At 47.7% G+C, this 26,927-nt stretch overlaps 10 protein-coding genes across 12 annotated transcripts; 7 read left to right on the forward strand and 3 right to left on the reverse strand.

Annotated features, from left to right (window-relative positions):
* Positions 1-356: 356 nt before the first annotated feature.
* On the reverse strand, positions 357-542 carry TrAFT101_000069 (uncharacterized protein; the record flags this gene model as incomplete). Its single annotated transcript, XM_066125910.1, has 1 exon — positions 357-542. One exon carries the CDS (start codon positions 540-542, stop codon positions 357-359), a length of 186 nt encoding a protein of 61 aa, XP_065982007.1.
* A 1,219-nt stretch (positions 543-1,761) lies between these two features.
* Positions 1,762-3,681, forward strand: TrAFT101_011980 (uncharacterized protein). Its single transcript, XM_024908939.2, has one exon. It carries the CDS (start codon positions 1,863-1,865, stop codon positions 3,597-3,599), a length of 1,737 nt encoding a protein of 578 aa, XP_024755778.2. The 5' UTR covers positions 1,762-1,862; the 3' UTR covers positions 3,600-3,681.
* Positions 3,682-4,328: 647 nt separating this feature from the next.
* Positions 4,329-4,838, forward strand: TrAFT101_000070 (uncharacterized protein; the record flags this gene model as incomplete). The annotated part of the gene is made up of 1 exon (XM_066125911.1): positions 4,329-4,838. The coding sequence occupies one exon, from the start codon at positions 4,329-4,331 to the stop codon at positions 4,836-4,838; it is 510 nt and encodes a 169-aa protein (XP_065982008.1).
* Positions 4,839-4,982: 144 nt separating this feature from the next.
* On the forward strand, positions 4,983-5,462 carry TrAFT101_000071 (uncharacterized protein; the record flags this gene model as incomplete). Its single annotated transcript, XM_024910294.2, has 1 exon — positions 4,983-5,462. One exon carries the CDS (start codon positions 4,983-4,985, stop codon positions 5,460-5,462), a length of 480 nt encoding a protein of 159 aa, XP_024755779.2.
* Positions 5,463-6,728: 1,266 nt separating this feature from the next.
* Positions 6,729-7,897, forward strand: TrAFT101_000072 (uncharacterized protein). The gene has a single exon (XM_024908940.2). It carries the CDS (start codon positions 6,809-6,811, stop codon positions 7,649-7,651), a length of 843 nt encoding a protein of 280 aa, XP_024755780.2. The 5' UTR covers positions 6,729-6,808; the 3' UTR covers positions 7,652-7,897.
* A 2,102-nt stretch (positions 7,898-9,999) lies between these two features.
* Positions 10,000-11,836, forward strand: TrAFT101_000073 (uncharacterized protein). The gene is made up of 4 exons (XM_024908941.2): positions 10,000-10,414; positions 10,514-10,645; positions 10,714-10,947; positions 11,016-11,836. Exons 1-4 carry the CDS (start codon positions 10,087-10,089, stop codon positions 11,342-11,344), a joined length of 1,023 nt encoding a protein of 340 aa, XP_024755781.1. The 5' UTR covers positions 10,000-10,086; the 3' UTR covers positions 11,345-11,836.
* A 213-nt stretch (positions 11,837-12,049) lies between these two features.
* On the reverse strand, positions 12,050-12,565 carry TrAFT101_000074 (uncharacterized protein; the record flags this gene model as incomplete). Its single annotated transcript, XM_066125912.1, has 1 exon — positions 12,050-12,565. The coding sequence occupies one exon, from the start codon at positions 12,563-12,565 to the stop codon at positions 12,050-12,052; it is 516 nt and encodes a 171-aa protein (XP_065982009.1).
* A 2,475-nt stretch (positions 12,566-15,040) lies between these two features.
* TrAFT101_000075 (uncharacterized protein) lies at positions 15,041-17,236 on the reverse strand. Its single transcript, XM_024908942.2, has 6 exons — positions 16,853-17,236; positions 16,670-16,775; positions 16,476-16,594; positions 15,758-16,368; positions 15,523-15,681; positions 15,041-15,413 (listed from the first exon to the last, which is right to left on the reverse strand). The coding sequence occupies exons 1-6, from the start codon at positions 16,937-16,939 to the stop codon at positions 15,287-15,289; spliced, it is 1,209 nt and encodes a 402-aa protein (XP_024755783.1). The 5' UTR covers positions 16,940-17,236; the 3' UTR covers positions 15,041-15,286.
* Positions 17,237-17,526: 290 nt separating this feature from the next.
* TrAFT101_000076 (uncharacterized protein) lies at positions 17,527-23,488 on the forward strand. Of its 2 annotated transcripts, XM_024908943.2 has the most exons (4): positions 17,527-17,606; positions 17,687-18,671; positions 18,734-18,859; positions 18,933-23,488. In XM_024908943.2, the coding sequence occupies exons 1-4, from the start codon at positions 17,604-17,606 to the stop codon at positions 22,985-22,987; spliced, it is 5,169 nt and encodes a 1,722-aa protein (XP_024755784.1). In that variant the 5' UTR covers positions 17,527-17,603; the 3' UTR covers positions 22,988-23,488. The 2 variants fall into 2 exon arrangements, with proteins under 2 accessions (XP_024755784.1, XP_065982010.1); XM_066125913.1 differs by having other exon boundaries at positions 17,530-17,606; positions 18,734-23,485.
* A 53-nt stretch (positions 23,489-23,541) lies between these two features.
* Positions 23,542-25,756, forward strand: TrAFT101_000077 (uncharacterized protein). 2 transcript variants are annotated; one of them, XM_024902817.2, is made up of 3 exons: positions 23,542-24,866; positions 24,960-25,144; positions 25,217-25,756. In XM_024902817.2, exons 1-3 carry the CDS (start codon positions 23,882-23,884, stop codon positions 25,544-25,546), a joined length of 1,500 nt encoding a protein of 499 aa, XP_024755785.2. In that variant the 5' UTR covers positions 23,542-23,881; the 3' UTR covers positions 25,547-25,756. The 2 variants fall into 2 exon arrangements, with proteins under 2 accessions (XP_024755785.2, XP_065982011.1); XM_066125914.1 differs by having other exon boundaries at positions 23,542-25,144.
* Positions 25,757-26,927: the final 1,171 nt, after the last annotated feature.

Here is a 26,927-nt window from a genome sequence, read left to right on the forward strand (position 1 = left end):
TACAGAGTGGCCTGGCTAATAAGTACGCACAGCTGGGAGAGGCCCATATACATGACGGCCGGACACGATCCCACAAGTGGCCGCAGTGAGTCGGAAAAGCAGTTGCTCCTCGAAGTCGGCAAGGGTAAGCATCGGTACGCGGAACTGGGCCGGATGAGTACGCAATGCGCACCGGCCGGCGCAGGGTAACGGCCGCCGGTCGGTCAAGCATGTAGTATGACCAGAGAATGTGCCGGACCAGGTGCACGCAGCAGCCACCATGGGATGGAGAGTTGGGGGCTGGATCATCATGGAATCCGATGCACTGGGCTTAGAAAATGGCAGTTCCCAGCCAGTTCCACATATTCTTAAGTTCGTCAGGGCTCCTCGTGCCAGCAGGTCATCAGTAGCACAGTGGCGAGGACGGTTAGACGATCTGACTTGTAGTCTGAATCACACAGGAGCCAGACCCGAAGGTAGAAGGCTCTTCGTATTGCCCGGCGTTTGTTGTAGCCGTTACTTCGCAGGAGCCTCTTCTCGACATACGGCGCGGCGGCAAACATGATGGCATCTGGCCGGGCCACATCCGAGGCCAACCGTGTGTGATTATGGTGGAGATTGGTAAATATACCGGACTAAAATTCCTAACCACCGCGGATGGTTAGAAGATTGTCCCAGTTCTGCCAGTTGACAGGGGCTTCTTCGTTGGAGCCACATTATGCACTTGCATTCGGTTACGACAATCACATTGAGTCACAAGGGAAGTTGGACCATCAATTTGCATTCGTTGCATAGTTATATTATTCAGGTGCGTAGTTCACCTACTTTCCAAAAGTTACGGTACTTACCTGCATAAGCTTAGGGCCTTTAGTAGAATCCTCGAATGCTAGTTAGTGTAATATATTTCATTGAATAAATTATAGCACAAAGTTAGCTCTTCTAGGTTTCCTAGCTTGTTGCAAAAGCTAACTTTCCTAGCTTTCCTTTCCTGTACAACCGATAACCCCGATTGGCTTGGCGGTCTGTAGCTAATCTGGAGTTGCCTACCCTGTAGGCCCAAAATTTTGCAACTGAGTTGGGTCGTGACTATTATAGGCATTGACTCCAACCCTCTATCAGACTAATATTAAATATAACTCTTTACTAACCAGGGTAACGATTAATAATTATCGGCAAAATATTATACAGAGCCTGCACGGAATTGCAAAGTTAGGTGGTCGCCTAAATATGCCAACTCTGACACTCGCATACTACGTTTTACAGAGCAGACTCAATAGGCAGTGTATACTGCAGGGAAGGAACCGGGCAGTTTTGTCAACTATGGTAGAGGTACTGCGTCAACAGGGTAGTCAGCTACGTTTATTTCTCCGTCGCAATGCCAATTATGTGGAAGATAATAATGGGAGTATACCAGACAATCAAGGAAAAATTCCTGCAGTGCTGAATATAGTGGACCTTATAATAAACCAATTGTAAGCAGACAGTGCACAGCACTAGCTCCAACGTCCTATACTTCGCCCTTATTAATATATATACATACATCCTCATTAACCATTTACGCCGGATACCAAGTATATGCTAGAGATTTAATTTGGGAGAGTTACTGCCTGGCTTGTATATCCAGTGGAGATATAATATATTAAGAAAGAGGGAAATGCTAAAGTTTATTGAACATCCTGGAGCCTTTTGCAGACCCACTGTAGGCAACTCTAGGCAGCGGTGGGGTGTTTTTCGAACCCTGGCACCTTAATTAAAGGTTAAATAACTTCCTTCTTCATTGCCAACTGCACCTGATATTAATGTCATAGAGATAGTTCAAATTCTCTCTCCTCCCAATTTCTCAAGTTAACGCAGTATTCTGCTATTCTCGATAAGCCACGACCATGACGCAGCACCAGTACACCTCCAGGCCGCTCCTTACGGAAGACGTGCTAGCTACCATCATCTACATGGTGCCACGAGGCACGCTCCTAAACTTCCGCTTGGTCAACCGATCTCTTGGTGCTCTGGCTACCAAACGCGCCTTTCGGCATATATGCCTTTTTGCCGCGGAGGAGGGCACTCGCTTCGTTGACATTGCACGGTCTGAGGCGCTCCGCTCGTGCGTCCGCGAGATAACCTGCGACACCAAGCTTGCCGAGGATGATTATACATATCATTCCAATGGTGATTTTGCTTTCCCTTGGAGATTCATGGCGGCCCTTCCATTCGTGCGTTATTTCGAGAGGCTGGAAGTCCTGAACTTAAACTTCAACGAGTACTGTGGGCCGGAGAACAACGATGAAGACCTGCTTGATGGCATCCTTATTGAAGAGTCGCCTGATATCCGGTTCCGTATTCTAGATACCATCTTCCACTGCCTCGAGGGTACATGGTCTGCCGAGAATCAGCGTGAGGTGGATGAAGAGCTTGATCTTAGTGACGATCGCGATATTCTGGACATCGAAGATGACCCCGAAGTAGCATTCTACAAGGACGACCATCAGGGCTTCGCGGCTCCTATTCATGATCCACCTTCCTCGGTTTGTTTGACAATCTCCAACTTAGGAGACTTCGACGACCCGCGCCTTACCAAATCGGACACGTTTCGCCGGGTTATAGCTTCCCAGATATCTGAACTAAAAATTCTATTCACAGTCCAGACCGATGAAGCCTCGCCGGAGAGCACGATATATCGGCCAGAGAAGTATGATCTTATGAAGAATCTGCCCCACACCTGGCTGATGCCATCGCTTGCCATGAACTTGACAGTTCTTTCTTTATACTGTCGTGACTATTGGGGCTGGATCCCCCGGATGGACTTCCGTTGCGTCAATCCGGGCTCGGGTCCGGGCTCGGGCTTCCCAAACCTCAGGGTCCTGGCTCTAGGAAACTATGTCTTCACCCACGAGTGGCAGGTCGACTGGATCGCTTCCTTAGGGCTCCAAAATGGACGGGGTGGGCTTGAAGAGCTTTATCTAGATGATTCTCCCATCCTTTACAAGGCTCGAATGGTCCAACCCATGAACTCAGGGGAGTCGGAAGTGACTAACCTCGTGACTGGAGAGGTTATTTCCATTTCGGATGAGCTGTACCCGCTCCCAGAAGTCGTTATGGGAGGGACGTACAACCCCGAAATCATTTATTTCCCTCTTCGATGGGACTATGTACTTGGTCGCTGGAGAGACTTAATGAAGGGTCTTCGAGTCTTTAGAATGGGCCACGGTGCCTGGTGGCAGCACTATTGTTTCGATCGTGCCATTGAGTCCGATGAATGGATTCAGTCGAGCGACAGACGTGATTTCATTTCATACGATTGCCCAGCTTTCCGGTGGTATAATTGCCCGGTTGTTGATCAAGAAAGCGATGAGTACTATGAAGGTTGTGAGCTCTTTAGAGAGGGAGAAGGGCTCCAGCTGGCCAGGGAATACCAGTGCCAGTATATTGAATACGATATCGGTACAGGCCCCACCCAATGGCAAGAATTAAGGGATAGGTATCAGTATACCTATTACCCTTATTACCCGAAATTGAATCCAGAGCTGGATCCGACAGGAACCCTGATGAAAGACGAGGATGAGGCTCTTGGAAGTCTTCTGGAGATAACAGATCAGCGGCGGAAAATGAATCTGACTATATAAGGTATTTAAATTATATACTAAATATACTACTAGTAGTAAGCAGTTATAGAATTTATTATAGCGCCAGTGCACTAAAATACAGCATTTTCCATTTGGAATATAGTGCTTATATATTAAAGCATAGTGCTTATATACTATAGCAGAGCACTAGCTTTCTTCAGTGCTAATTTTCTAAGAGTATATGTAAAAGGCAAGTAATATATATATCTTCACGCATAGTGTAATTATGTATTCTAGCTGTACATAGTGGAAAATACAAATGGTAGATATTTTTTTCATGATATTAGATACTTGAACAGCTGTTTTTTTGTTTTAAGTTATCTATTTTCTTAACGGTATATGTAAGAATAAAAGGTCCATAAAATTATGTATAACTTGATTGTCAATACTTTTTTTCCGGACCAACAAGTGGGCACATTATTCCAATTATAAATGTATTACAGATCGAGGTATAATACAAGCGCAATACTATTTGCACAAGCTGCGGCCGCTCAAGGTACCACTAGCTCAGTCCCTAATCTATTACTCGCCAGTAGCTATAGTATTTGAGTAGCAAGTTTCCCTGTTAAAATAAAAGAGGTCCACAATATATTCCAGAACAGCTGTTCAAGTTGCATATATAGTTGAAGGGCTAGCTGTGTGAAAGCACGGCAGGATGAGCATTCGAAATAGGTCTGTCTGCCAAATTTATTAAGTCAATTACAACTCCGGTATTTTTTCCTAATTACAATGGGACACATATCCCCCAACCCACCTCAGTCTCTCGATGAGATCCTGAACGTGATCATAGAGCAAGTATGGGAGGTAATTCGTCAACTACCAGAGCTTCGCCCCCTTGTCTTCAATAACGACGAGGGCGCTCGTATAAGTCTTGCTGCGGAACAAAAAGACGTTGCTAGGTTTGAAGAGCACGCAGTGGTTCAATTTCAGCGTCCCATACAAGAAGTTGTCCAAGAAATGAGAGATATTTTCTCATATATTGTGCGCCCTAACCATCCTCCCTTCATGTCAGCGATTCCGTCTCCCTCGTCACCCATCTCTTGGCTTGGCGAGAATTTGACCTCTGCGTTCAATTCCTGGCCTGCAGCATGGTTTGCTGGCTCAGGAGTTGCGACTATCGAGACGAAACTTATTGCTTGGCTGGCTACTCAGATCGGAATGCCTACTTCAACCGGTGGAACATTTGTGTCAGGAGGCTCAATGGCCAATCTGACAGCACTGGCAATTGCAAGGGATTAGAAGCTTGTGGAGAATACGCGCTCTCTTGGCGTTGTGTATTTTTCTGACCAGATTCATTTTCCTGTACCAAAAGTCTTGCGGGTTCTAGGCTTTAGCAATAGCCAAATGAGGCAATTGCCAGCGGATTCGAATTTCCGCCTCGATATGGAACAGCTCCGCAAAACGATTATTGCGGACAAGTCTAAAGGTCTCATTCCTTTCTTGATTGTGGCTAACGTTGGCTCGACAAACACGGGCTCCATCGACCCTATTAATGAATTTGCGGATTTGGCAAAAGAGCATAATATGTGGATGCACGTAGATGGCGCTTATGGCGCATCTGTTGCTCTATCGAAATCGTATAGGTCGTTACTGAATGGAATCGAGCGCTGTGACAGTCTTGCATGGGATGCCCACAAGTGGCTTTTCCAAACATTTGGATGTGGCATTGTACTCGTACATGATAAACGCTATTTGGCGGAGAGCTTTGCGTCGTCCGGAGACTATTTTCGCGACATACCCAGCGACGATGACGAACCAAACATGTTGAATTACGGAATAGAACTCACTAGGCCGGCTCGCCATATGAAGCTTTGGTTCACATTGAGGGTTTTGGGACTAGAAACCTCGGGGGGGTATGATTGACCAAGGATTGGAAGTTGCCAGATTTGCAGAAGCCGAGTTGAGAAAACTTCCAGATTGGGAAATCACCTCACCTGCGATACTGGGGGTGGTTACTTTTAGGTATTGCCTCGATGGGTTAGACGAAAAAGTGAACGACGACATCAATGCTGCCATCTCCCTGGAGATAATAAAGAGCAATGTTGCTTATATCCAAACTACTCGAATTTGCAGCAAAGTTAGCTTGCGCATTTGCGTTATCCACCCTGAGATAACAAAGGGTGATATGCAAAACATAATTACCACTTTGAACAATCTCGCGTTAAACGTCGTTCAAACATATAAGTAAATTAAGTTAAATCACTAACGAGGGGATTTATAGAGAAGTCAAATAACTTCTGGTTTATAGTAACATTAACTATGTATATTTGCTTAATTAAAATATAAGCTGAGTGCCATATGTCTGCACTTAGCAGGAGTGGTTTTTCTTCAGTCTGTATATGATCAATTATGTTCCAAAAACCTCTTTAGAGTTCACCCCAACTTATAACAAATAAATCCATTGCGTTTCCCACTACACCGTCATTTCCCATACTAACTTGGCGAATCTCACCCATTACCTTCTTATTCATACTCGTGTTACTGGAAGTCAAAGTTGTTGATGTGGCTGTTGATGGGAGACAGCTACTGTTGGACTATCAAGTCGTTTGCTGTCATCCTATAGATCTTCTAGACACCATCAAAGATATTTTTTTTGATTGAAAAATGGCAATGATGCAATACAATGTTGTACGAGCATTGTACCAGGTCACGGTATACGGAAGTAACTGCTTTGACAGAGACGGCTCGGCTGATGCAGAACAAGCGCTCTACTTGCTACATCACTGTATCCATCATGCTATCTTTAGTCTTCTTCAATAGAAAATGTGTATATATTGCGTTATAGCGAAAATGTGGTGCATTTTGAAACTGGGTACAATTAAAATACAAGGGCGCTATTATCATAGTTGCTCTGTAGTTGCGTACAGTACTACCGATATTGGCCAGGGTGGTTTCGCTTGCTCCTCTACGGAGTACAGGTTCACACAATTACCAGCACTCGCCTCCACACCTTTGTTGTTGCAAAACGTGTGGCCCATGCTTTGAGGGTACTCTTACCCCTAAACTTACTAGTGCTACTTACCCCGCACGATTCTAGGCAGCAGTTCTAACAATCAACTCTGCTTGCACTGCGAATACTTTATTTATAACTCTTAGATAACTCATGTATTTATTACTATAGCATCGGATCGCATTTGTATGTACATACTATCCTTACGCGGGCTTCTTCCTACAGACTACAATTGTACTGCTTTACTGCATTCTCTTGAATGGCAACGTCTGAGGAATTACCAAAAGCCCAATTCGGACCACCGCTATGGCTTGGTAACGAAAATGAGGGTCTAGCATATTATGTCTTTAACCCAGAGGGAACAGAGTCAATACTACTCCTTCATGGTGCCATGACTGGTGGCACGGAATGGGATCTTGTTTTACCCCACCTCTCGAAGCGGTATCATATTCTTGCGCCAGATATTCCCCTCCACAACCGTTCAAGAAACATAAAACTTGAAAACCCTGGCATAGATACGGGAAACCTCCTACGAGATCTGGTCAAAGGCTCCGCAAAGGGAGGACAGGCACATGTAGTGGGACTAAGTATGGGAGCTCACATCGGCAGGAGACTGGCAGTTCAGTGCCCGGAAGTAGTCAGGACCTGCTTTTTGTCTGGATTCAGTCAGCTGGATTGGATACCATGGAAAGGCTCGCTCGCTTACATTGTCTATGCCGTGGAATACGTTGGCGCAATGGTCCCAAAAAGCTGGATTGACAGAATTGAACATGCAACTGATACTGAGACTCCGCATGATCTAGAGCATTTCAAGAGGGTTTGGAATTTGATGATGGACGATACAGATGTGAAGGGTAAATCCTGGGAGGCTCGAACACTGGTGGTTGCTGCAACGAAAGGTGGGCTTGTTCCCACAAACGACTCCATTAGAGATGCCAGCGCATTGGCATTACTCGCACAACAGAAAAACCCAGAGAGCGCGGTTGTGCAGAATAAGACCATGCGCCATGGGTGGAGCAGACAAGGCCCAAAACTATTTGCAGAAGCCGTCATGTGCTGGATTGAGAACAAGCCATTACCGGATAGTTTCGAGCCCATCTAAATGATGACAGAGCGAATATAAGTCTCATCATACGAAGACCAAATAAAGTATCGATGCAAATGGCCACCGCCACCTCACATGGTAGCCTCAACTAGTCTACAGCTAAAGAGGACTAGACGCACTCTTGATCAAGCGAACGGTGGCGGCTGAAGCCTAGACAGACAGACTATATCTTAGTTCAAATCAAATTATATGGAAACTCGAATATTCAAGTCCCACTCTTTTGCTTTGCTATAGCTATCCGACAGTAAAAGCTCAATCTCACAAAGGGCATTGTTTAATGCCCGTCAATACCTGAATATAAATAGTCTCTCGGCTGGTAAAGACAGGCGACCTGTAGGGAATTGCTAGTAAAGAAATACTCCCTAGACAATTCTTTACTAATGTTGCGAAGGTCTTTGAGTACTTTAATATGTTTAACCATTTCTACATTGGTTTCAAACCCCTCCCTGCCTATTAATCCACTGGTTATTCAACTGCAATAACACGCTGACTACTAGTAAACTGCTAATATATAAGCTATATAAAACTAAATAGCCTGACCTAAAATAACTACTGTACCAAGTGGACGCCCGTAATATACTGAATTGCACAATTTTCATCCGTGCGCTTCAGAATATCCCCCGGACTGCACACTTCTTATCCATGCACGATGAAGAGTGAGCATGTTAACATCAAAAAGGAATAACCCCCAGGAAACCATTAATATGCCGAGCAATAGTCATCCGCTGTACTAATTTACACCCTTTGCATATTAGAATGCGCTATTAGGGGTTTATAATAGAAGAGATCAAGAGCATCCATATTTAGATAGTAGATTTATTTATATGATGGTAAGCATGTAGTGGGTATAATAAAAAAGAGAGAATAAAGTTCAAGATGCGTTCAGCCGCGCTATAAACGTGTTTAATATTTATAAACCAGCAAGAAAAAGCAAATCCTATTGCCCTTAAAGTGTATACACATTATATTACATGCTGGTTCACTGTAATAGATAAATCCTTTATAAGCACCTGGTTCTGTTATAGTAATTGCTACAATAGTAATTATTAACCTAATCTTTTGCCACATTACCTAGTGCTCGTTGATCTAATCAATAGTCAACTCAGTTGCCGGAAAAATGCAATTGGTGCTGTAAGCTACCCAAGCACGGCTTGTTATCGCTTTGTAGACAGAATCCATGAGACACTGTTACGACCCGACCCTTATGGTCGCAACAATGGGCCTACAAGGTAAGACTCATCGGATTAATGAAGGACCGAAGGTCCAATCAAGACACGCTCGACAGGCTCGACCTACGAGCCACACGAGCTCACAAAACTCACGCTCGATGAGCTCGACGAACGAGCTCAACGAGCCACCAAGATCCGGACGCCCAACTGGATATATAAGTTTACTTCTTACGCTCATTTAGATAACTTAGATAGCCAGTTGTTAACACAGAATCAAGATTGGAATACTCTTCTAACTTACTCACTTACTCACTGGTGACATTGTGTTATTTACCATTGCCCATAGATCTCCTAACCCATCCGCCAACATAAACCATAAGACCAGGTTTGTCTCTTGGAAATCTTCTGAGCCACTAACCCTTCCAGGATATTAGTGACCAGGTCGTCACAGACACCAGTAAGAGATGACGTCGATCTTTCGGAGGATTAATCAGTGAGACTTTCTGTCTCGGCCATATATTTACTAAACCGATGCCAGGGTCTCACACTGCGTAGCACTGCGTACTGCGTGCCAATGTAACAACCCGTACACTAGATAGTTAGTATAAGGTAGATTCCTAAGGGATAAACCTAGTTATAGTTTTAGGCTTATATTATTATATTAATTAAGAGATCAATAGGTAATATAAAGAATAATAATAAATAGAATTAAATAATAAGACTTAATATATGATACTATAATTTTAATTTTATATTACTAACCAGTTACTTAATTTATTTAATAAGTGTAAAAAAGTAAACTTATATATTTAGTTAGCTAGATGTTTTTAATATACTTAATACCCAAGTTTATTAAGTACACTTAACCCACTTGATAATTAAATTTATTAAGTAGTGATTAATTAATCGAACGATTATATGTTTCTCTGTTCTGGCCTACTCGGTAGGCCCCAGGTTGCGACCATAAGTGTTGGGTCGTGACAGCTAATAATACGCTTAGAGCTCTGGTTTAACGAAATGCTGGTCTTAAACCTGCAAGGGGTGTCTTGCGATGACAAAACATGAGACACCTACTAGCCTGCGAACGAAATGTGCAGAAACTGGCAGTAGCAGTAACTCATTCATGTGCCTGCATCTTATATGAGTGAAAGTAGTACTGGTTCTTATGGATTTGGGACTCTGAAAGAGATCATACAACCTGTGTTGTTCCACCGACACTTGCGCCTTACCTATCTTCCATCCCAGTTACCAATTCACTAAAAAATGCCATTCTCACTACAACGAAATTTCCCAAGGGAATCCAGGGAATTTCTGGATCGTGGAAAAGACTTCCATAGCAGCAATGGCTCAGAGAACGAGACTCTATTAGGATCCAGGACCCCCGTTGACTTTGTCCCTATTCCCGAGCAACGGAAACGATTCTCAAAGACCTGCAAGGTCTCGCTCACCGTTATCAACATCATACTTCTTCTGCTCAATACCGCATGCCTTCTTTCGGTGATGATGCGGGGAGCGCAATGGGTCAACCGCACGCTCTCGGCGGTTGGACTAGGACGAGATGATCATGTTACGATACGGATTCTGTCACCATGTATGCGCACGCCCCCATGTCTACTCTGAATTTTTCTTCTGCATCTTTCCATTTTTCTTTTTCTCAAATTTGGGTCATGTTATTAATAGATCTGGAAAGCGCCGGCAGAGGAAGTCGTGGAGTATCAGCTTCGTCGTTTCACCGATGTGATGAGCACCGGAGACTCAGATCGAATGTTCGTTGGCGATGCAGGCGAAAAGACGGACAAATTGTGGGATGACATAATAGATGGTATGTATCAGACTATCCACCTCCTGATTTCCTTGAATTGAGAGATGCCAGATTAACCTCGCGTGAAGAGGACAAATACTTCGCAGTTGACTACGATACCTTTTTGCGAGTCAACGGCAATCCCGACACGGGTCTTCGTCTGCCGGGGGAGAACTCAGACAAGTTCATTGGGACTCTTCAATGGGCTCATCAGTTACACTGCTTGAACATAATTCGGCAGTCTACGTGGTTCGACATTGGTCATTACAGGCACATGCACCATTTCCTTAACAAGACTGATGAAATTATCATAGCTCATACAAGTCAGTTCACGTCTTCTTTCTTCTCCTTTGATTGTACTGATTAGCGTATCTAACACGTCTCCTCGTAGAACACTGTCTAGACAGGATTCGACAGGTACTCCAGTGTAATGGCGACACGTCGCTTCTGACTTACAACTGGGTCAGGGGTTATGAGATGCCAAAGGTGGCGCCAATGACTCTGCAGAGCTGCCAGAACTTGGATCGTTTGAGAGAGTGGCAGGACGTGAACGATATCAGCCATCTCATGACACATCTAGAGAGGCCAAAATGGGTGATGAGTTCTGACCCAGAGGTGAAGACGCCCAATGGCGGCCGCAAGGGGCCAGCGGAGGTGCAACATCCGGCCAGTCACAGTAACATAACCAGATCTAAGCGTGGAGATACTGGAGGTGGGTGAACGACGCCCATTATACACATGCCGAAGGCTGCGGTCGTAATACATGGCTTTTATAGCTTCTGACAACGAGCTTCAATAACCGGCTTTTTTTTCCAAAAAAAAAAAAAAAAAAAAAAAAAAATGTATCATCTCATAAGTCACGTGGGATCAAAACAACATCCTACTCCTTGGTTAAGCTTTTCGTTTAGTATTGTTTTATGGAAGAGCCTACAAGCTCATGCCTATGCCAGTCACTTTAACCCGTACAATGAGTAACATATTGCAGTCAACATATCAATGCAAGACTACCCTAATCATAGAGGCCCTGCAGAATAAGGTGGCAGTGGATACATGTAATAAGACAAACGTTCATTCATTCGAATTTTTCAAAGCAAAAAAAGTGAAGTTGGCTCACGAACCTCGCAATAGCCATAGGTACAGATTTCAGGCACAAGACATTATAATCAAGAAACTCAAATTGAATTTTACTATCTTAGTCCCCCATGCCGTCACGATGCGCTAAAATGGCCAGCTACAACATAATATATTCCAAATTGGTCATCACCGAGCCGTGATGATACTCGCCGGAAACTGCCAGAAGAGCCATCTTCAGTCTGGTTGTTGAAACCAGGCAATTTTCGATAATCGAAGTCCTTCCAAACCACACTCTGGAACCTGCCGTCCCCATAGTGGCGCCAATTAAACAACCCCTTATTGGCAATATCCTTAGGCAGACATGTCTTCAGTCTGTTCGGTTCTCTCCTCATCACGGCGCCAGGGAACGAACCAAACACTGCCACCAACATTCTTGGCGGATACATCCTCGGTCTCATCAACACTGTTCTCGCCGCGGCGCCAGGGAACGAACCAGACACTGCCACCAACATTCTTGGCGGATACATCCTCGGCCTCATCAACACTGTTCTCGCCGCGGCGCCAGGGAACGAACCAAACACTGCCACCAACATTCTTGGCGGATACATCCTCGGTCTCATCAACACTGTTCTCGCCGCGGCGCCAGGGAACGAACCAGACACTATCGCCAACATTCTTGGCGGATACATCCTCGGTCTCATCAACACTGTTCTCGCCGCGGCGCCAGGGAACGAACCAGACACTATCGCCAACATTCTTGGCGGATACATCATCGTGAGATATCTCAGAGTTAATGCTTTGGGCTGGAGCGGCAAGAACGTTACCAGCCAACATGGCGAGAGTGAGAGGTCCCTGAGAGATTCTCATTGTTTCCGATGTTGACGAGTTCCTACGTAGATGATTATATTAGCACCCTGCTGTGACATGGCCATGCCGAAAGAGACATGGGGGGTCCGTCGAAAGGAGTCTTACCCTAATTTCTCAAAGTTGTAGGTTTAGTAAGTCTTTTGTTTGAGTATTGAAAAATTGAAAATACTGTGTGTTGTGTGAGCTTACATTTAGGGGGAGAGGAGGGGAGACTCTCGAAACTATATAGATGAGTAGATATGCCCGCATTTTAGGTGGTTTAAGGCGCATACTCGATTTGCCATGGCCAAGATGAGAGAAACGAGTTGAGACGTATTAGTGAGAAGTCTCCAAGACACATGGCAGTCATACCCGGCCGAAGATGAGCTCGCTCCATACCTTGTTCGGGCCGTAGATCACCCCAAGAAAGACACCGGTGATGTAGTCAACTCTTAACGTGCTGAAAAAGGGTACAGGACGACATATTTGAATAGTTGTCTCAACACTTCAATTTGGTGTATCGCCTAGAACATGAGTTTTTACACGGTCCATGCGGTAGTACACGGTGTGCCAATGGGAGGGCAGAGATGCATGTGTATGCATGTGCATCTGTGTCTCGGATGAGAGTCTGTGACTATGAGTATGCTCATGCGCACGAACAGAAATTTCTTGTGCATGAAGAACCATCCCCTATTCTGCTAGGACGTTGAGACATCCCCATTCTTCTGAGCCACATGGGCGAATCTACGGATTGGTCGTCGGTCCCATCTCGGTGATTTCCAAGGCTGGAGAGGACTTTCAGTCTCTTAGGCCGATCTCTGACTACAGCGATATCTCCAGGTGAAACTCAGTTTCGGCTGGAAGGTTAAACATGTTAGGACACGAAGTGTTTGTTGGTTGAAGTGTCTGGGACGGTATCGTATGTCACTTTTCACGTAATGATGGAGTTCTGCTGTCAGATTCTCCGCCCACGTTTGAGAAAAAACTCGCTCCCCAGCTGGCGCGTTCTCATCCCGATTTACCTGTTTACATAATAGAAAGTGTATATGGTGCTTTGCTTGCAGATCCACCTAAGTCTAATACTGCCTTGAGCAGTAACGTCGGCCGGCTCTTGACATCTATTGTGGCTGTTTGTCGCTTGCGGGCCCAGCCAGGAGCGGGTTGGCAGCTTATCTCCGATATATTTGGACGGCGAAAGGCATACCGGGATGGAGGTTATAAGACCGCGAAAGGGATTGATATTAAAGGAGGTAAATGGCTAGCGACTGATGAAGGCAGTATAAAGCTTCTTGACGCAGTTGACCGTCTGATTGCAGCTATAGGAAACAATGGTATGTATATATAAAATTCTTCACCTTAGGATAGGGTTAGAGGTATGCCCGTGGGGGGTATTTCCTCTTAGTTAGCTTAACCAAGTAATCTCAAGAATATAAATAATATATTTATTCTTTCTCTCTGGATTGCTGTTATAGTTAATAAATAATAAAACATTTAAATTTAACTTTATAGCTATTTTTTTTTACTTACTAATAATACTTAAAGACTTATCCTCTTCTGCCAATGTAGGCCTGGTTACTTTATGTACTAATCTCTTCACTTGTTTATATCGGTAAGGTGTCCATGACACAACTTCTTCACGCCCTATAACTTGAGCACGTCTATCATCGTCTATCCTTAGAACTTGGATAACACTGCGTATATGCGCCATTTGCCAATCAATCCAGACAACCTCAACAAGCTCAGCTATCTTTAAACGCCGTGCAGAAAGCTCTTCCAGAAGGCTGGAAGGTTCATGAGACTCTTCAAGGCTGATGCATTTTCCAGTGCCATGATCCTTTTTGTACCTTATGGACGCATCCAAACACCACTGTTTCTCAGAGACTTGGGATTTGCCAGATGACTCTGAGTTCGAGCCAAAATATGAGGCTCTTTCATACACATTGAGCAGCCCCAACAACCGCCAGAGTCTGCTGATCGTCTCAGAAGATGGAAAAGAACTCGAGAAATGAAGATCCAAGAGAGCTTGAGCTTAGCGCTCCGACATCTTCGGTTGGCCGACGAAGAGAGGTCGTTGATGATTGACGGCCTTTCGATTAACCAAGGAGACCTACAAGAGTGCGGCTTTGAAGTTGGTCGCATACCAGAGATCTACAAGCGAGCTTATCTGGTGATCTGGCTTGGAACATCCTCGGAGAATACATGTAGTAAAGGCGCGATGTATACTCTGAAAGCATATGCTGGGGAGTTCGAGTTTACGCGTACGCACGGCTCTTTGCCCTATCCAGACAGCTCCTACGGTACTTTTTCTTATCCGAATTGTGCCCGGATAGGCTCAACAAGCACTCCCAATACCCTGGCCGGAGAAAAGGTTTTCTTGGTTAGTATAAATACCACTCTATGGTTCATATAAGGTCAGGTTAGTAATTTCTCTTGCCACAAGTGGAAATAAAAACTATAGTTTTATTTAATGCTATATACACTATTATATGAGTTATTCTGGGTTCTTCTGCTATATCATTTAAGTAAAAACTACTAGAAGTTGTTTGTAATTTGTGATTTATAGCTTTTTTTTTGTTTACTAGATTTCTACGTAGGTGTATTTTCTAATAACCTAACTGCTATAATGCCTTTCAGATACGTATGTAGCTATTGCATTGGTGCGCTTCTTATTAGTACTGCAAGGTACCATTCACATCTTTCTATAGTTGTCCATCTGCTGATAAAGAAGATGGCCTCTTAATATCAGTCCGAGCTTGAATAAACTTGGAAATGAGCGCCAGTGACGAACGGATCTGAACGCGGATCATACTGCTCGACACCTTCAATAGGTGCATACTTGTGAATGAGGTAGCACATGTTATTATAGGCTCTGCAAAAAGTTCGTAAGCAAGTTGTCATGACCCCACGTAGACACGCAATAGTGTTGGAATGAAGATGGGTTAAGAGAAAATGAAGATGGGTTAGGAGAGTCAGCTTACGTCTTTCTTCTGATACTTCCAGGCCGCATAGCTGAGTAGTTGATAGCGACTTTGATGCTATACAGTCTGTTTCTGTCATCGAATTCCTCGACAGGCTCCGCAGCTGGAAATCGCCTCAGATAGTGAGCCATATAGGTCTTTGAGCGAAAGAAGGTGTTCCTAGACAAGGTCTTTGTAAGCAAGCTGCCCATCAAGGATGGCAATTAGAGCGTCTGGAGGGAGTGGAACACCGCACAATTCACTTCTCCAGTTTCCAAACTCCATCTCGTTGTGCGCAAAATAAGAGCTGGCGTCATACATAACGCTGTCGCCCGTCTCCATGTCGATGCCTCGATTTCCCTCCCACAAGTCGCCATGGATCAGGCACGGCTTTACTGGCTCATCACTGCCACTCTGGCGCAGATTACCCAGCAGCCGCGGAATCACGGCGTCACCCATCTGGCGGACAGCGAGCTCGAGTTCGGGCCAAGGCTCGTTTACTTCTGCATCGAGGCTGCAGGCATGTAGGAAGAGGTTGCGGAAGAAGTCGACCCATTTGCTCTCCCAAGTGACACGGTGCGGGATGTTGCCGTCATAGGTTGTGACAGGGAAGCCGAATTTGCCGGTAGGTGACTGGCTGTTCTTGTGCAGCTCCGCGAGTTTGCCCATCAGGTCTTCAGGGTCGGGCGCAGTTGTTACGTCCATGTCGATGAACTGGGAGAGGTAGAAGTAGGTGTCTGGGCTTTGAATTTTATAACGTCCATAGCCATATGGTGTGGGGATAAAGTCAGGCATGACGCTGTAAATCATCTTGGACGATACGTGCTCGCCTCCAAGCATCAGACGACCATGCTCTCCGTAAGCAACCTAGACACAAAGACATTCTCAGAGTCAGTTGCACAACGCAAACTAGTTTAGCAGTGAATGCTAGGAGATGGAGATTTCATTTTCTTGACTCGGCTCGGCTTTCATACCTTGAGAAAGAAGCGCTGGATGGACCCGTCGGCTCTCTGAGCCGTCACTCTCCCTGTCACGGTCCACGCACTGGTGCCGAAACTCTCAACTGAGGTGAAGGTGACATCCTTGGGTAAGGCTGAATGCGAGAAGGTGTCAGCGACGACTTGTCTACTATATTAGCGCTCAGTTGGAAATAGAAATGTGTTCGTACCCTCGATGACTGCCTCGTCAAAAGGGAACACTCCATCGAGCTGGGATAGGATATTCTGAATCAACGGGGCTTGTATAATCCCCTCGGTTCGGTTTTGTATCCCAGACTTGTGAACCAAAGAGTATGTGAGCACTGAGTCGTCCGGACGGATTGATGGCAAAGGTGGATGGTCGTGGAGTTTACCTCGACTTCATGTTCATCCAACACGGCGCTCTCAGCAAGTCCTGAGTCCTGCGCGGCATTGGGCTGTTCCACGATGGAGGGCGCCATTCTATCAGTTGACAAAAAGATCCAAGAGGGCTTGGGGTTCTTCCAAGTCCGATAAGAGGGGACTTGGCTCAGAGCTGTTAATTCCGCGGGACATGCCTACCATCTAAATCCTCGTGGTGCAGTGCACATTACTGTCAGATTGCCGGGGTGTTATCATGTCAACCCCGCCAGGCTCTGAGTACATGCATGGGTAGGAATGAGGGGATGAAGAAGATGGTGACGTGCTATACGATATGAGTGGCTCGAGCGCGTGACTGACAATGCATAAGCATCCTATTTTTGTTGTTGAAGTCAGGCAAACCACAGTAGTGTACGTCTCACACTGATTGTTCTGGCGTAGTACAGTAGTGCGCGTCCTCAGCCTCATATCCTGGCCAGTCAGGTAGCATAATAATGGCGCATCGGCTGGAAAGAAGCGGCTATATGTAGCTGTGCAGAACTGCAACCACACCTCTATGAGGCTAACACACTGCAGCATCCCACGTACCACCTGGGCGGCACCACAGAAGGTCAATGTGGACAGTAGTATCAGGCTGCCTCGTGGTCCCATTTTTTTTTTTTTTTCAAATCTTGTTGCGACCTCCCGTAGGCTCTGGGCAAGAGACAACTTGATGCGGTCGTGACGCAAGAGAGTCGAGTCGAAACTTGGTGATAGTCTGACACCATGGTTCGTGTCCCGTCTTGTGATGCCCAAGTCTACTCCATTAGGCACGCCTGTACTGACCAAGATTTGGGACCACAATATAGTTTCGCAAGCCGTTTGCATTCCCGAGACGACACCGGGATGAGGTGGTCGAGGCCGACCCCAGCAGCAGTGACGATGAAAACATCCGGCCGTTGGCTCTCGAAAGAACTCAGTCGTCGGCAACGTCCTCGGTAGCCGATCGCTCAGTGAAAGATCCTCTGGGCCTCAAAGTGCTGTATCGGCCGCCAAAAGAGCGCAAGGTGGACATCATATTTGTTCATGGTCTTGGCGGAAGCAGTCGCATGACATGGACGAAAGAACACAACCTCGACAACTTCTGGCCGCTCAAGTTCCTGCCTCATGAGCCTGAGATTGGAGATGCCCGGATCATGACGTTTGGATACAATGCCAAGTTCAAGCCGGGAAGCAGCGGATCAAGTACCATATCTCTGCTGGACTTTGCCAAGGAGTTGCTCTATGATCTCAAATATGCGACTGACGAGTCGTCACCGGAACTGGAGGATCTTAGGCTGGGACAGAAACCGATCATTTTCCTGGTTCACTCGATGGGCGGACTCATCGTCAAGGAGGCATACATGCAGGGCAAAGACGACCCCGAGTACGCGGCTATCATCAAGGCCATCTCATCTATCATCTTCCTGTCGACACCGCATCGTGGAACAAACCTAGCTGAGACACTAAACCGCATTCTCAGGGTCTCATTAGTCGCTAAGCCGATGCAGTTCATCTCCGAGCTCACATCAGGTTCACAGACGTTGCAGAAGCTAAATGAGTCGTTCCGGCACGTCGCCGAGAAGTTGCAGATTATTTCGTTCTATGAGACTCGTCCGACGCCAATAATCAAAAGTGCCACCAGCATCATGGTTTTGGAGAAGGAGTCCTCGGTGCTCGGGTACCCTGGCGAGATATCCAAGCCACTAGATGCGGACCATAACGGAGTCTGCAAGTACGATGGCCCAGACGATCCGCGCTACATCACCATCAGGAATGCGCTGAAGAGTTTGGTTGCCAAGTCCAATCATAGAGGTGCATTTCATGAGACATGTCTTCATCTTTGAACCACCAGAATGCTAATGTATCTGATGTAGAGGGCAGAGAACACACGGCTCGTCACGCGAGATCCGATAGCAGCAGCAGCAGCAACGGCAGCGATTTTATTGCCCTAGACCGAGACCGCTATCGAGGGGGATCAAGACGGGCGTCGACGAAAGAAGGTACGCTAAGCAGTATATGCTGAATCTTGAATGAGATGATCAATTATAACAGTTCTTGTGTTTGACGCAGTAGAACCGACAAATGCGCCTGACACAGCAGAGGCCGCAAAGGCGAACCTCGGAGACTATCTCTCCTCGGCAGAGTCACCAAACCAAGACTTCAACTTCTTCCGTGACCGCTGGACTGTGGGGACCTGCGAATGGATATTCAGCAACCAAGCCTTCACAACCTGGCTCGAGGACGATCGAACGAGCCCCCACGTCCTGTGGCTCCAGGGCAACGCAGCCGGGGGCAAGTCCATCATGTCGTCTTTTATAATCGACAAGCTTGCCCGGGGTGGTCTGCCGTGTTACTATTTCTTTTTCCGCTTCAACGACCAAAAGAAGCGCTCCATAGGTACCCTTCTCCGGTCGCTCGCTGCCCAGATGGCCAACTCGATCCCTGCCTACGCATATAAGCTACTGGATGTGGCTTCGGTGACTACCGATCTGAAAGCGGCCGACTTTCGGAGTATCTGGCAATGGTTCTTCAAGGACACTCTGTTTGCTCTGGGAGAGGAAGTCGGAAATCCGATATACTGGGTGATGGATGGGCTGGACGAGGCCGACACGCCTTCGTCGCTGATCCGCCTGCTAGCCGACATGGATGCAGCCACTGTAAAGATCCCTCTTCGCATTCTCATTGTCAGTCGCAAGACTCACGACCTCTCATCTGCCTTTGTGCGCTTGGGCAAACGGATCGACATGGACACTATCTGGATTGAGGGCTATCGACAGGATCTTCTTGCGTACGTTGAGCAAGAGATGGACTTTACCGAGGAGGGCGAGTACCGCGATCAGGTCGTAGCCCAGCTGCTGGAGCGCACGGGAGGAAACTTCCTGTGGTTGCATCTGGCGGTGCACAAGATCAACCAGTGCCACACAAAGTTAGACGTGGAGCGGGCGCTTGAAGATCTGCCGTCAGGTATGCACGAGCTATACGACCGAATGGCTTTGTTGGTGCAGAACCAGCCAAAGGCCAGTGACCGTCGCCTGGGGCAGAGTATTCTCGGCTGGGCTACATGTGCAAGGCGGTCTCTCAGCATCGAGGAACTGAAAGATGCCCTGGGAGGAACAAGCGATATGCGCGAGATCGTCGAGATCCACCGAACTGTGGAAGATCTCTGTGGTGGCTTTGTTGTGGTCGACAACGAGGGCAAGATTGCCATGCTCCACGAGACGGCGCGCGAGTATCTTACCGGCTCGGCGTTGTACGAGAGCTCTGGACGGCGACCATGCGCAATCGACCCGCGACGGACACACGATTTGCTCTTCAAGAGGTGCATAGCCTGTCTGACGGATCCATCGCTGCGGAATCTCATCAATCGCGGCGAGCCACCCGCCCTTGTCAACTACGCCATCAGCTCGTGGTACATTCACCTGTCCAAGGGGACATGCGTCGACCCCAACCCCGAGATTCTCGATGTTGTTGTTCGATTTCTTCGCAGCCCTCACGTTCTCGTCTGGATGTTCAGCGCAGCGACCCAGAACGAACTGCGGTTCCTCGTCATTGCGTCTCGGTATCTGGCTGGCGTGGTGCTCCGCCTGCGACAGATCCAAGATGAAGGCGAGTCTTTGGCCCAACGCCAGGCCACGGAAGTCATCGAGGGTTGGGCAACGGACCTGATCAAGATCGTGGGCAAGTTTGGCAAGAACCTGACGCGGGACCCAGACTCAATCTACAGGCGGATTCCGCCGTTCTGCCCGTCGCCGTCCATGATCTACCAGCAATTCGGCAAGAAAGAGAGTCGGACGCTGCACGTCTCCGGAGTGGCAACCACAAGGTGGGACGACTGCCTGGCGCGCTTTTCCTTCGAGTCCGGGGCTGTGGCATCGACGGTGCTGAACGCTGGAAGCCGGTTAGTGATACTCACGATCGATCGAAGAACCAGCACGATCGCCACTTACAGCGACGCAACCTTTGGAGAGCAGCGACGTATGCAGCACGCCGAACGGGTTCTCATGATACAGGTGAATAAGCTGGGTAATCTGCTCGTCAGCTACGGCTATAAAACGACCAGGATATGGGACATAACGACGGGTGCTTGTATCAAGGTGGCCAACAACCCAGCCACGCTGCCGCGGCCCCAGGCCATCACCTTCGTCCAAGACGAAATCCTGATGAGCAGCGAGGACCGCTGTGTTCGTTGTCTGTCCATCAGTGACGAGTCTAGTGTTGAGTGGGAGCTCAAGTCGCGCGTCGAGGAACAGGGCCAGGTGTTAGAGGGTATCATAGCCAACGCCCCCTCCTGCGCGGCCATCAGCCACGACGGGCGCATGGTTGCTTACGGATATCGCGGGCATCCCATCACCGTCTGGGAGATTGACCCCACGGTTTTCTTCAGCGAGATTGTGCTGGACGCAGATGGTGCAATCGACATGTTGGAGGCATCAAGCATGAGATGGCACCCTCTGCGCTATGAGATCTTCTGCCTGAGCAATGTTGGCGTCCTGTTCAAATGGGATCCAGATTATGATCAGGCCGAATTCACGACGCACTCTGGCGCAGACAAGCTCAACATCAACCCCAACGGCTCTCTTGTGGTGACTGGGGACGCGAGGGGTAACATCAAGGTCTATGCCAGTGCAGACCTCTCGCTGCTATGCCACTTGCACTCGCAGGACAACATTGTGAGTTTATCCTTCAGCTCAGACTCGCGGAGACTGTACGACGTGCGCAGTCTCTATGGAATCGTCTGGGAGCCAAGCACGCTCGTGAGGCTGGCGGAAAAGTCCGAATACCCAGAGAGCAATACAGACCTCGGATTCACGGGCGACAACGAAAGTCTGGCGAAGCTGTCGCTCTATTCAGAACACACTTCAGCTCATTTCGACAGCGTCGTCTCGCTCGCCAGACAACCCGTCGGATCCCTCTACTGCTACGCCACTGAGGACGGCGTCGCAATGCTAGGAGAGGTTGGGAAGGGCAACGTGGGAGAATTGGCACGCTCAGCGAGCTACTTAGCTATGGAGCACATGGTATGGAGCGAGGATGGGCGGCTCGTCGTCTTGAGCGATCTCGGGGGCCGGTTACTGTTCAAGCGAGTCACGCGGTCTTCCAACAAATGGAACATCCAACACGAGCATGATCTCGTTATTCCGCCCTCGCATGGGCACATCACACAGCTCGTGGTCCATCCATCCGGAGACCGACTGCTTGCCGCTACGCCGACAACGCTGCACTGCGTCAACCTCAAGACATGGGAAATAAATGCCAAACCGTGTCCCGTTGGCGTCGAGTCCCAGATCAAGTGGGCATGCCATCCCACGATACCTGACTACATTCTCGGATTCTCGAGAACGCGGGTGCGGATCGTCTCTTGGGCAACTCTCGATGAGTTGGGTGTCCGAACTTATGCGCTTCCAAGGGCAAAGAAGCAGCAAGCGTCAGGGCCAGGGCCAACGACAACTTCACATGGACTTTTGGCCCGTGCCAATGCCCTCAAGTCGGATCGAGATAAGCTTGGCCGGCTGATCTCGGGCCAAGGCTTTCCCCAGATTCTTTTCGAAACACATCTGGCCGGATCAGGGGAGGCGACCCGCGAATTCCTCGTCTTCGAGGCAGCGGACATCACTCCAAGCCCAGACGACGACGCAACGACTGGGCTTTCGTACACCACCTTACCAGAGCATGTCGCCTCTCGCATACGGGAGCCTCTCGCCTTCCTCCCGCGGGGCAAACTTGCCTACCTCGACATCGATGCCTGGATCTGCACGTTCCGCTTGTCTATGAGACCGACTCTTGGCGGGTCCCGGCGAGTTGGATCATTATCATCATCCTCATTACCGCAACCTGGCGGTTCAACCGACTCACAATCCGGCCGTCGACTCTCGGAAACGCTGTCTCATAGGCGCGGGAGCCTGCAGATAACAGGCACAGCTACGGAGAGAGTTGTAGCGGCAAGGCGGCATGGGTCGGAGTCTGCTGCATCAGGTAATACCAGCGGTATAGAGAGGCATTATTTCTTACCTGGAGATTGGGCCACGGCAAACGAGGCATATCTCTGCGCTATGGCGCCAGATGGGACTCTGCTATGTCCGCAGAACGGGGGCATCGCGTCAGTTCAATCAGCGACACTGCGCAAGTAGAACATGCATGAAATGAATGCATATTCTATTCTACTCTACAAACTGGATAAGCTGTATATAACGTGGGGGGCGGTAAGTGTGGCATAATATATATGGAGAACACGCATGAATTATTAACTAGGGTTCTAAGTAAGGGCAATGCTATATAACGGGGAGTAAGTGAGCCCTATTACGCGCTGTGCACATAGGTATGCGTAACAGCTATTACCCCAAGGCCGTAAATCATAGAAAAAGACTTTTATGTGATAAAAAGTATAGATGTACTAGATTGATCTTGGGGAAGCGATACGTTGTATCAAGAAGTCTATACCTGCATCCCTGGACTTGCTCTAGGCAGTGCTTTGATTGGAGGAATGTACGGGCCGGCGACGGGAAGTCTAATTGGTTCGGGAAATCTACAGTAAGCCGGGAATAGGAAATAGGATGTTATAACGAAAAGAGATAGCTTAACAATACACGCATATCTTCATCTAGCTATAGTAGAGGGGACGAGCGCCTCACGGCTAGATCGCATAATATCTTATTAACACTATTTCTACACTGTATTCTCAATGGTAGCGTGACCAACAAATTGTGAATCGAGAAATTATGCCATTTGTGTTTGTGATGAGTTGTAAGTTCCCATTGCGTCGACAACGTACTAATGCAGCTTGTCTACACAATGCTTGCGATTGGGCAGCTAAGCTTCGAGCACGATGCAAATGCGAGTAGTTTCTATATGGACTCCATTATTAGTACATGCTTCTTGCTTATCCTGCCGCATCCATTGTCATTCTCTATTCGTCGTCACTTGTTTCTCCAGTCTCATCACGGTCACCCTCTATTCATTGTATTGAATAAGCCCGATTCGGGTCCATCCCTACTTTTGCTCGTCATAATAGACCCCTCCCAGACATGTCCAGCGAACCAAAGCTCGAGTTGGGCGCACCGAGCCCCAGACTAACCCCGGAAGAGCCTTACTCGGCTTTCAGCAGCTGGCAAAAACGCTGGATCGTGATTCTCATGGCCTCGGTGGGCTGTCTCGGCACGCTCAGCAGCTTCGTCTACTTCCCCGCAATCCCACAACTGGCTGACCATCTCCACGTCTCAGTCGCCGACATTAACCTGACCATCACCGTGTACCTCATCGTGGCAGCGATTGCCCCGACTATCGTTGGCAATTCCGCCGACACGATCGGCAGGCGGCCGACCGTCGCCGTCTGCTTGGTGATTTATATCGGTGCGGACATCGGGCTGGCCTTGTCGCCATCGTTCGCTGCTCTGCTGTGCTTTCGCATCTTACAGGCCGCTGGGATATCGGGGACGTTTGCCATCACTTTTGGAGTCCTTGGTGATCTGTTCACGCCGGCGGAACGAGGGAGCACCTCAGGCATTATGTCCTTTGTTCTCAACACTCCTCCAAGCTTTGGACCTGTTCTCAGTGGATTGCTGATGCAACGGTGGGGATGGCGTTCGATATTCTGGTTCCTCACAACGGCGTCAGCGTGCTTCTTGCTTGTCATCGCTCTATGTCTTCCTGAGACTTCCCGATTGGTTGTTGGAAACGGGAGTACATCAGCGACTTATGGTGCTCGTAGACCGATCCTCACACTTTTACTCCCTAAATCTTCGATAGGCGAGAAAGTTTCCGAAGGCGCATCAAACAATGAGGGAACTGGGCGCATCAGCTGTCCGAATCCGCTGAAGACGCTTGGTGTACTGAGAAAGCCTGCAACGTTCCTCATTATCTGCGCAATGGCCATATACTACGCCATCTACTCGTCCCTTCAAGCTTCGCTTTCAAGTCTATTCAGCAGCACATACAAGACTTCGAGTTTAGTCACCGGCTTGATCTATCTTCCATTCGGTGTCGGATGCGGTCTCGGAGCTGTCCTCTCAGGTACGAATTATAGCTCAGAATTGGTCTCCATTCACTCAGATGTTCATTTCCAGCGACCCAAGAGTCGGCTCAAATGAGCTGACAAGGGCCTAGGCAAAGTACTAGATATAGAATACCGACGGACGGCGGCCAGGCTTCATTTTTCACTGGATCGTAGAGCAAACCATGATTTGGCCTCCTTTCCCATCGAAAAGTCTCGTCTCGGCAGCCTGGTTTACGCTCTGTTGCCTTGCTGCCTCTGCATCGCTGGATACGGCTGGTCAATCCAGTACGAGTTGGTGAGTTCAGGTCACTAGGTGTGTGGCGTGGTTGAAATGACGTGGGTATTGAAGCTGACTTTCAAAACGAAGCACATGGCGGTACCGCTCGTACTACAGTTCCTCATCGGTCTTCCAGTGCAGGGCATTTTCACAGCCATAGGCACGCTGCTAGTAGATACGCACCCGGGAAAACCAGCAAGTGCCCAGGCGGCCAACAACTTTATCCGCTGTGCAACTGCAGGTGCAGGACTGGCTATATTCGAGCCTGCACTTGGGCGATTGGGGCCCGGCTGGACTTTTGTAGTTGCTGCCGCGAGTGGTCTCGTGGCGGCCGCGCTGCTGTTCTGGGTCAGGGAGTCCGGTTTGTCGTGGAGGAGACGCTCTCGCCTCCTCCAAGCCAACGAAAATGGCTCTCAATAGCAAGACGGATGAGTATATTCAAAGAAATCCAGTTTGATTTGGTTCCAGGATGCTATACGGGGAGGCAAAGGGTTTATCACCACGATATGTAACTTATAAATCGTTAAAGAATTTAGAATGACGCATCAACTCTGCTAGATATCATCAGATTGTTGCATCATTTTCCAATACATATGTACTAATAGACACATTAGACCTATACAGGGCGGCACTCTGAGATGCCAGAGTTCTGGAAGCAGAACCTAAAACTCGCGAGATCTAATCGAACGCGGGAGACACTGGTTTTGCTAAAGGAGACAAAGGGTTTATATTCCCCTCAATGCCAGCAAAAGAAAGACTCTCGCAACCGTGTAAACACGCACGGGAATAGCTGCACTAAGGCTTTCCCCAGCCCAGGCTATGGAAACTCATATCCAGCAGTTAGTATTAGGTCAGGGTTATAGTATATTCTAGAAAATGGACTAATAATCCGTAGTGTATATCTCTCGCGCGCCAATCGCCGCACGGCGCCGTTTGAATCCCTCTCTTCAATACTTCCATGATATCTGAGTATATACAACGAGCGTAACCTTGATTGCCGGCACTTGCTTAAAGATCGACTAGCTTCTCTGGCTACCCATTACACTAACACTACCACATACATGGAATGCACCTTGGATCAGAGAGATTAACCCTCATAAGTATCAAAATGATCCGCTTATTTCGCCGTAAGAAGTGCCCAGAAAGCTTGACCCTTGTTTCCAACCTGTTTGGCCGTGTCCCACCCCAGTTCTTCAACGCCAAAGGTTTGCCAAATATGAGACAAATCTGTATCCGTTTCTGCCGTCTTGCCTTTCGCCTTCCATGTTTCGAGGAACAATGTCTACTATGCGGAAACAGCATCTCCCTTCATTTTCATGATTAAGTACTTTAGGTTGAACGAGGACGCCTAGTCAATGAGCTCGTCGCGCCGTATAAAGCTATTACCATCTCTTACGGGATGGTCCATATTTTTCTTGTAGTAAAAGGCATTCTAGGTAACAGCTTGAGAGGCAAATTCTTTCGGTGCATGATGTTGACGCCGTAGAGCAACTCGAGAGTGTTCTCCTTACAGCTATCGAGCATATCTCGATTGTTGGAATTGAAATATGTATCTTGATCTTGGAGAAGGTTGAAATCATGAGATATTTCAAGAGGTACACCCCAAGCTATGACTAGAATCTTCTTCACAAATGCTATATTCCGATCCCAATGAGAGACCTTGGCCGGTGACGCGATACTCAACTAGACTGGTGGTGCATCCGACAAACTCGTGACTATCATACCCAATTCCATAGGCGTTAAATCACGCATCAGTCTTGTATATATTACTTTTCCAGTGCTCAAAGTGTTATGCGCATCA

Source organism: Trichoderma asperellum, chromosome 1 (assembly GCF_020647865.1).
Source record: "Trichoderma asperellum chromosome 1, complete sequence".
Lineage (NCBI taxonomy): Eukaryota > Fungi > Ascomycota > Sordariomycetes > Hypocreales > Hypocreaceae > Trichoderma > Trichoderma asperellum.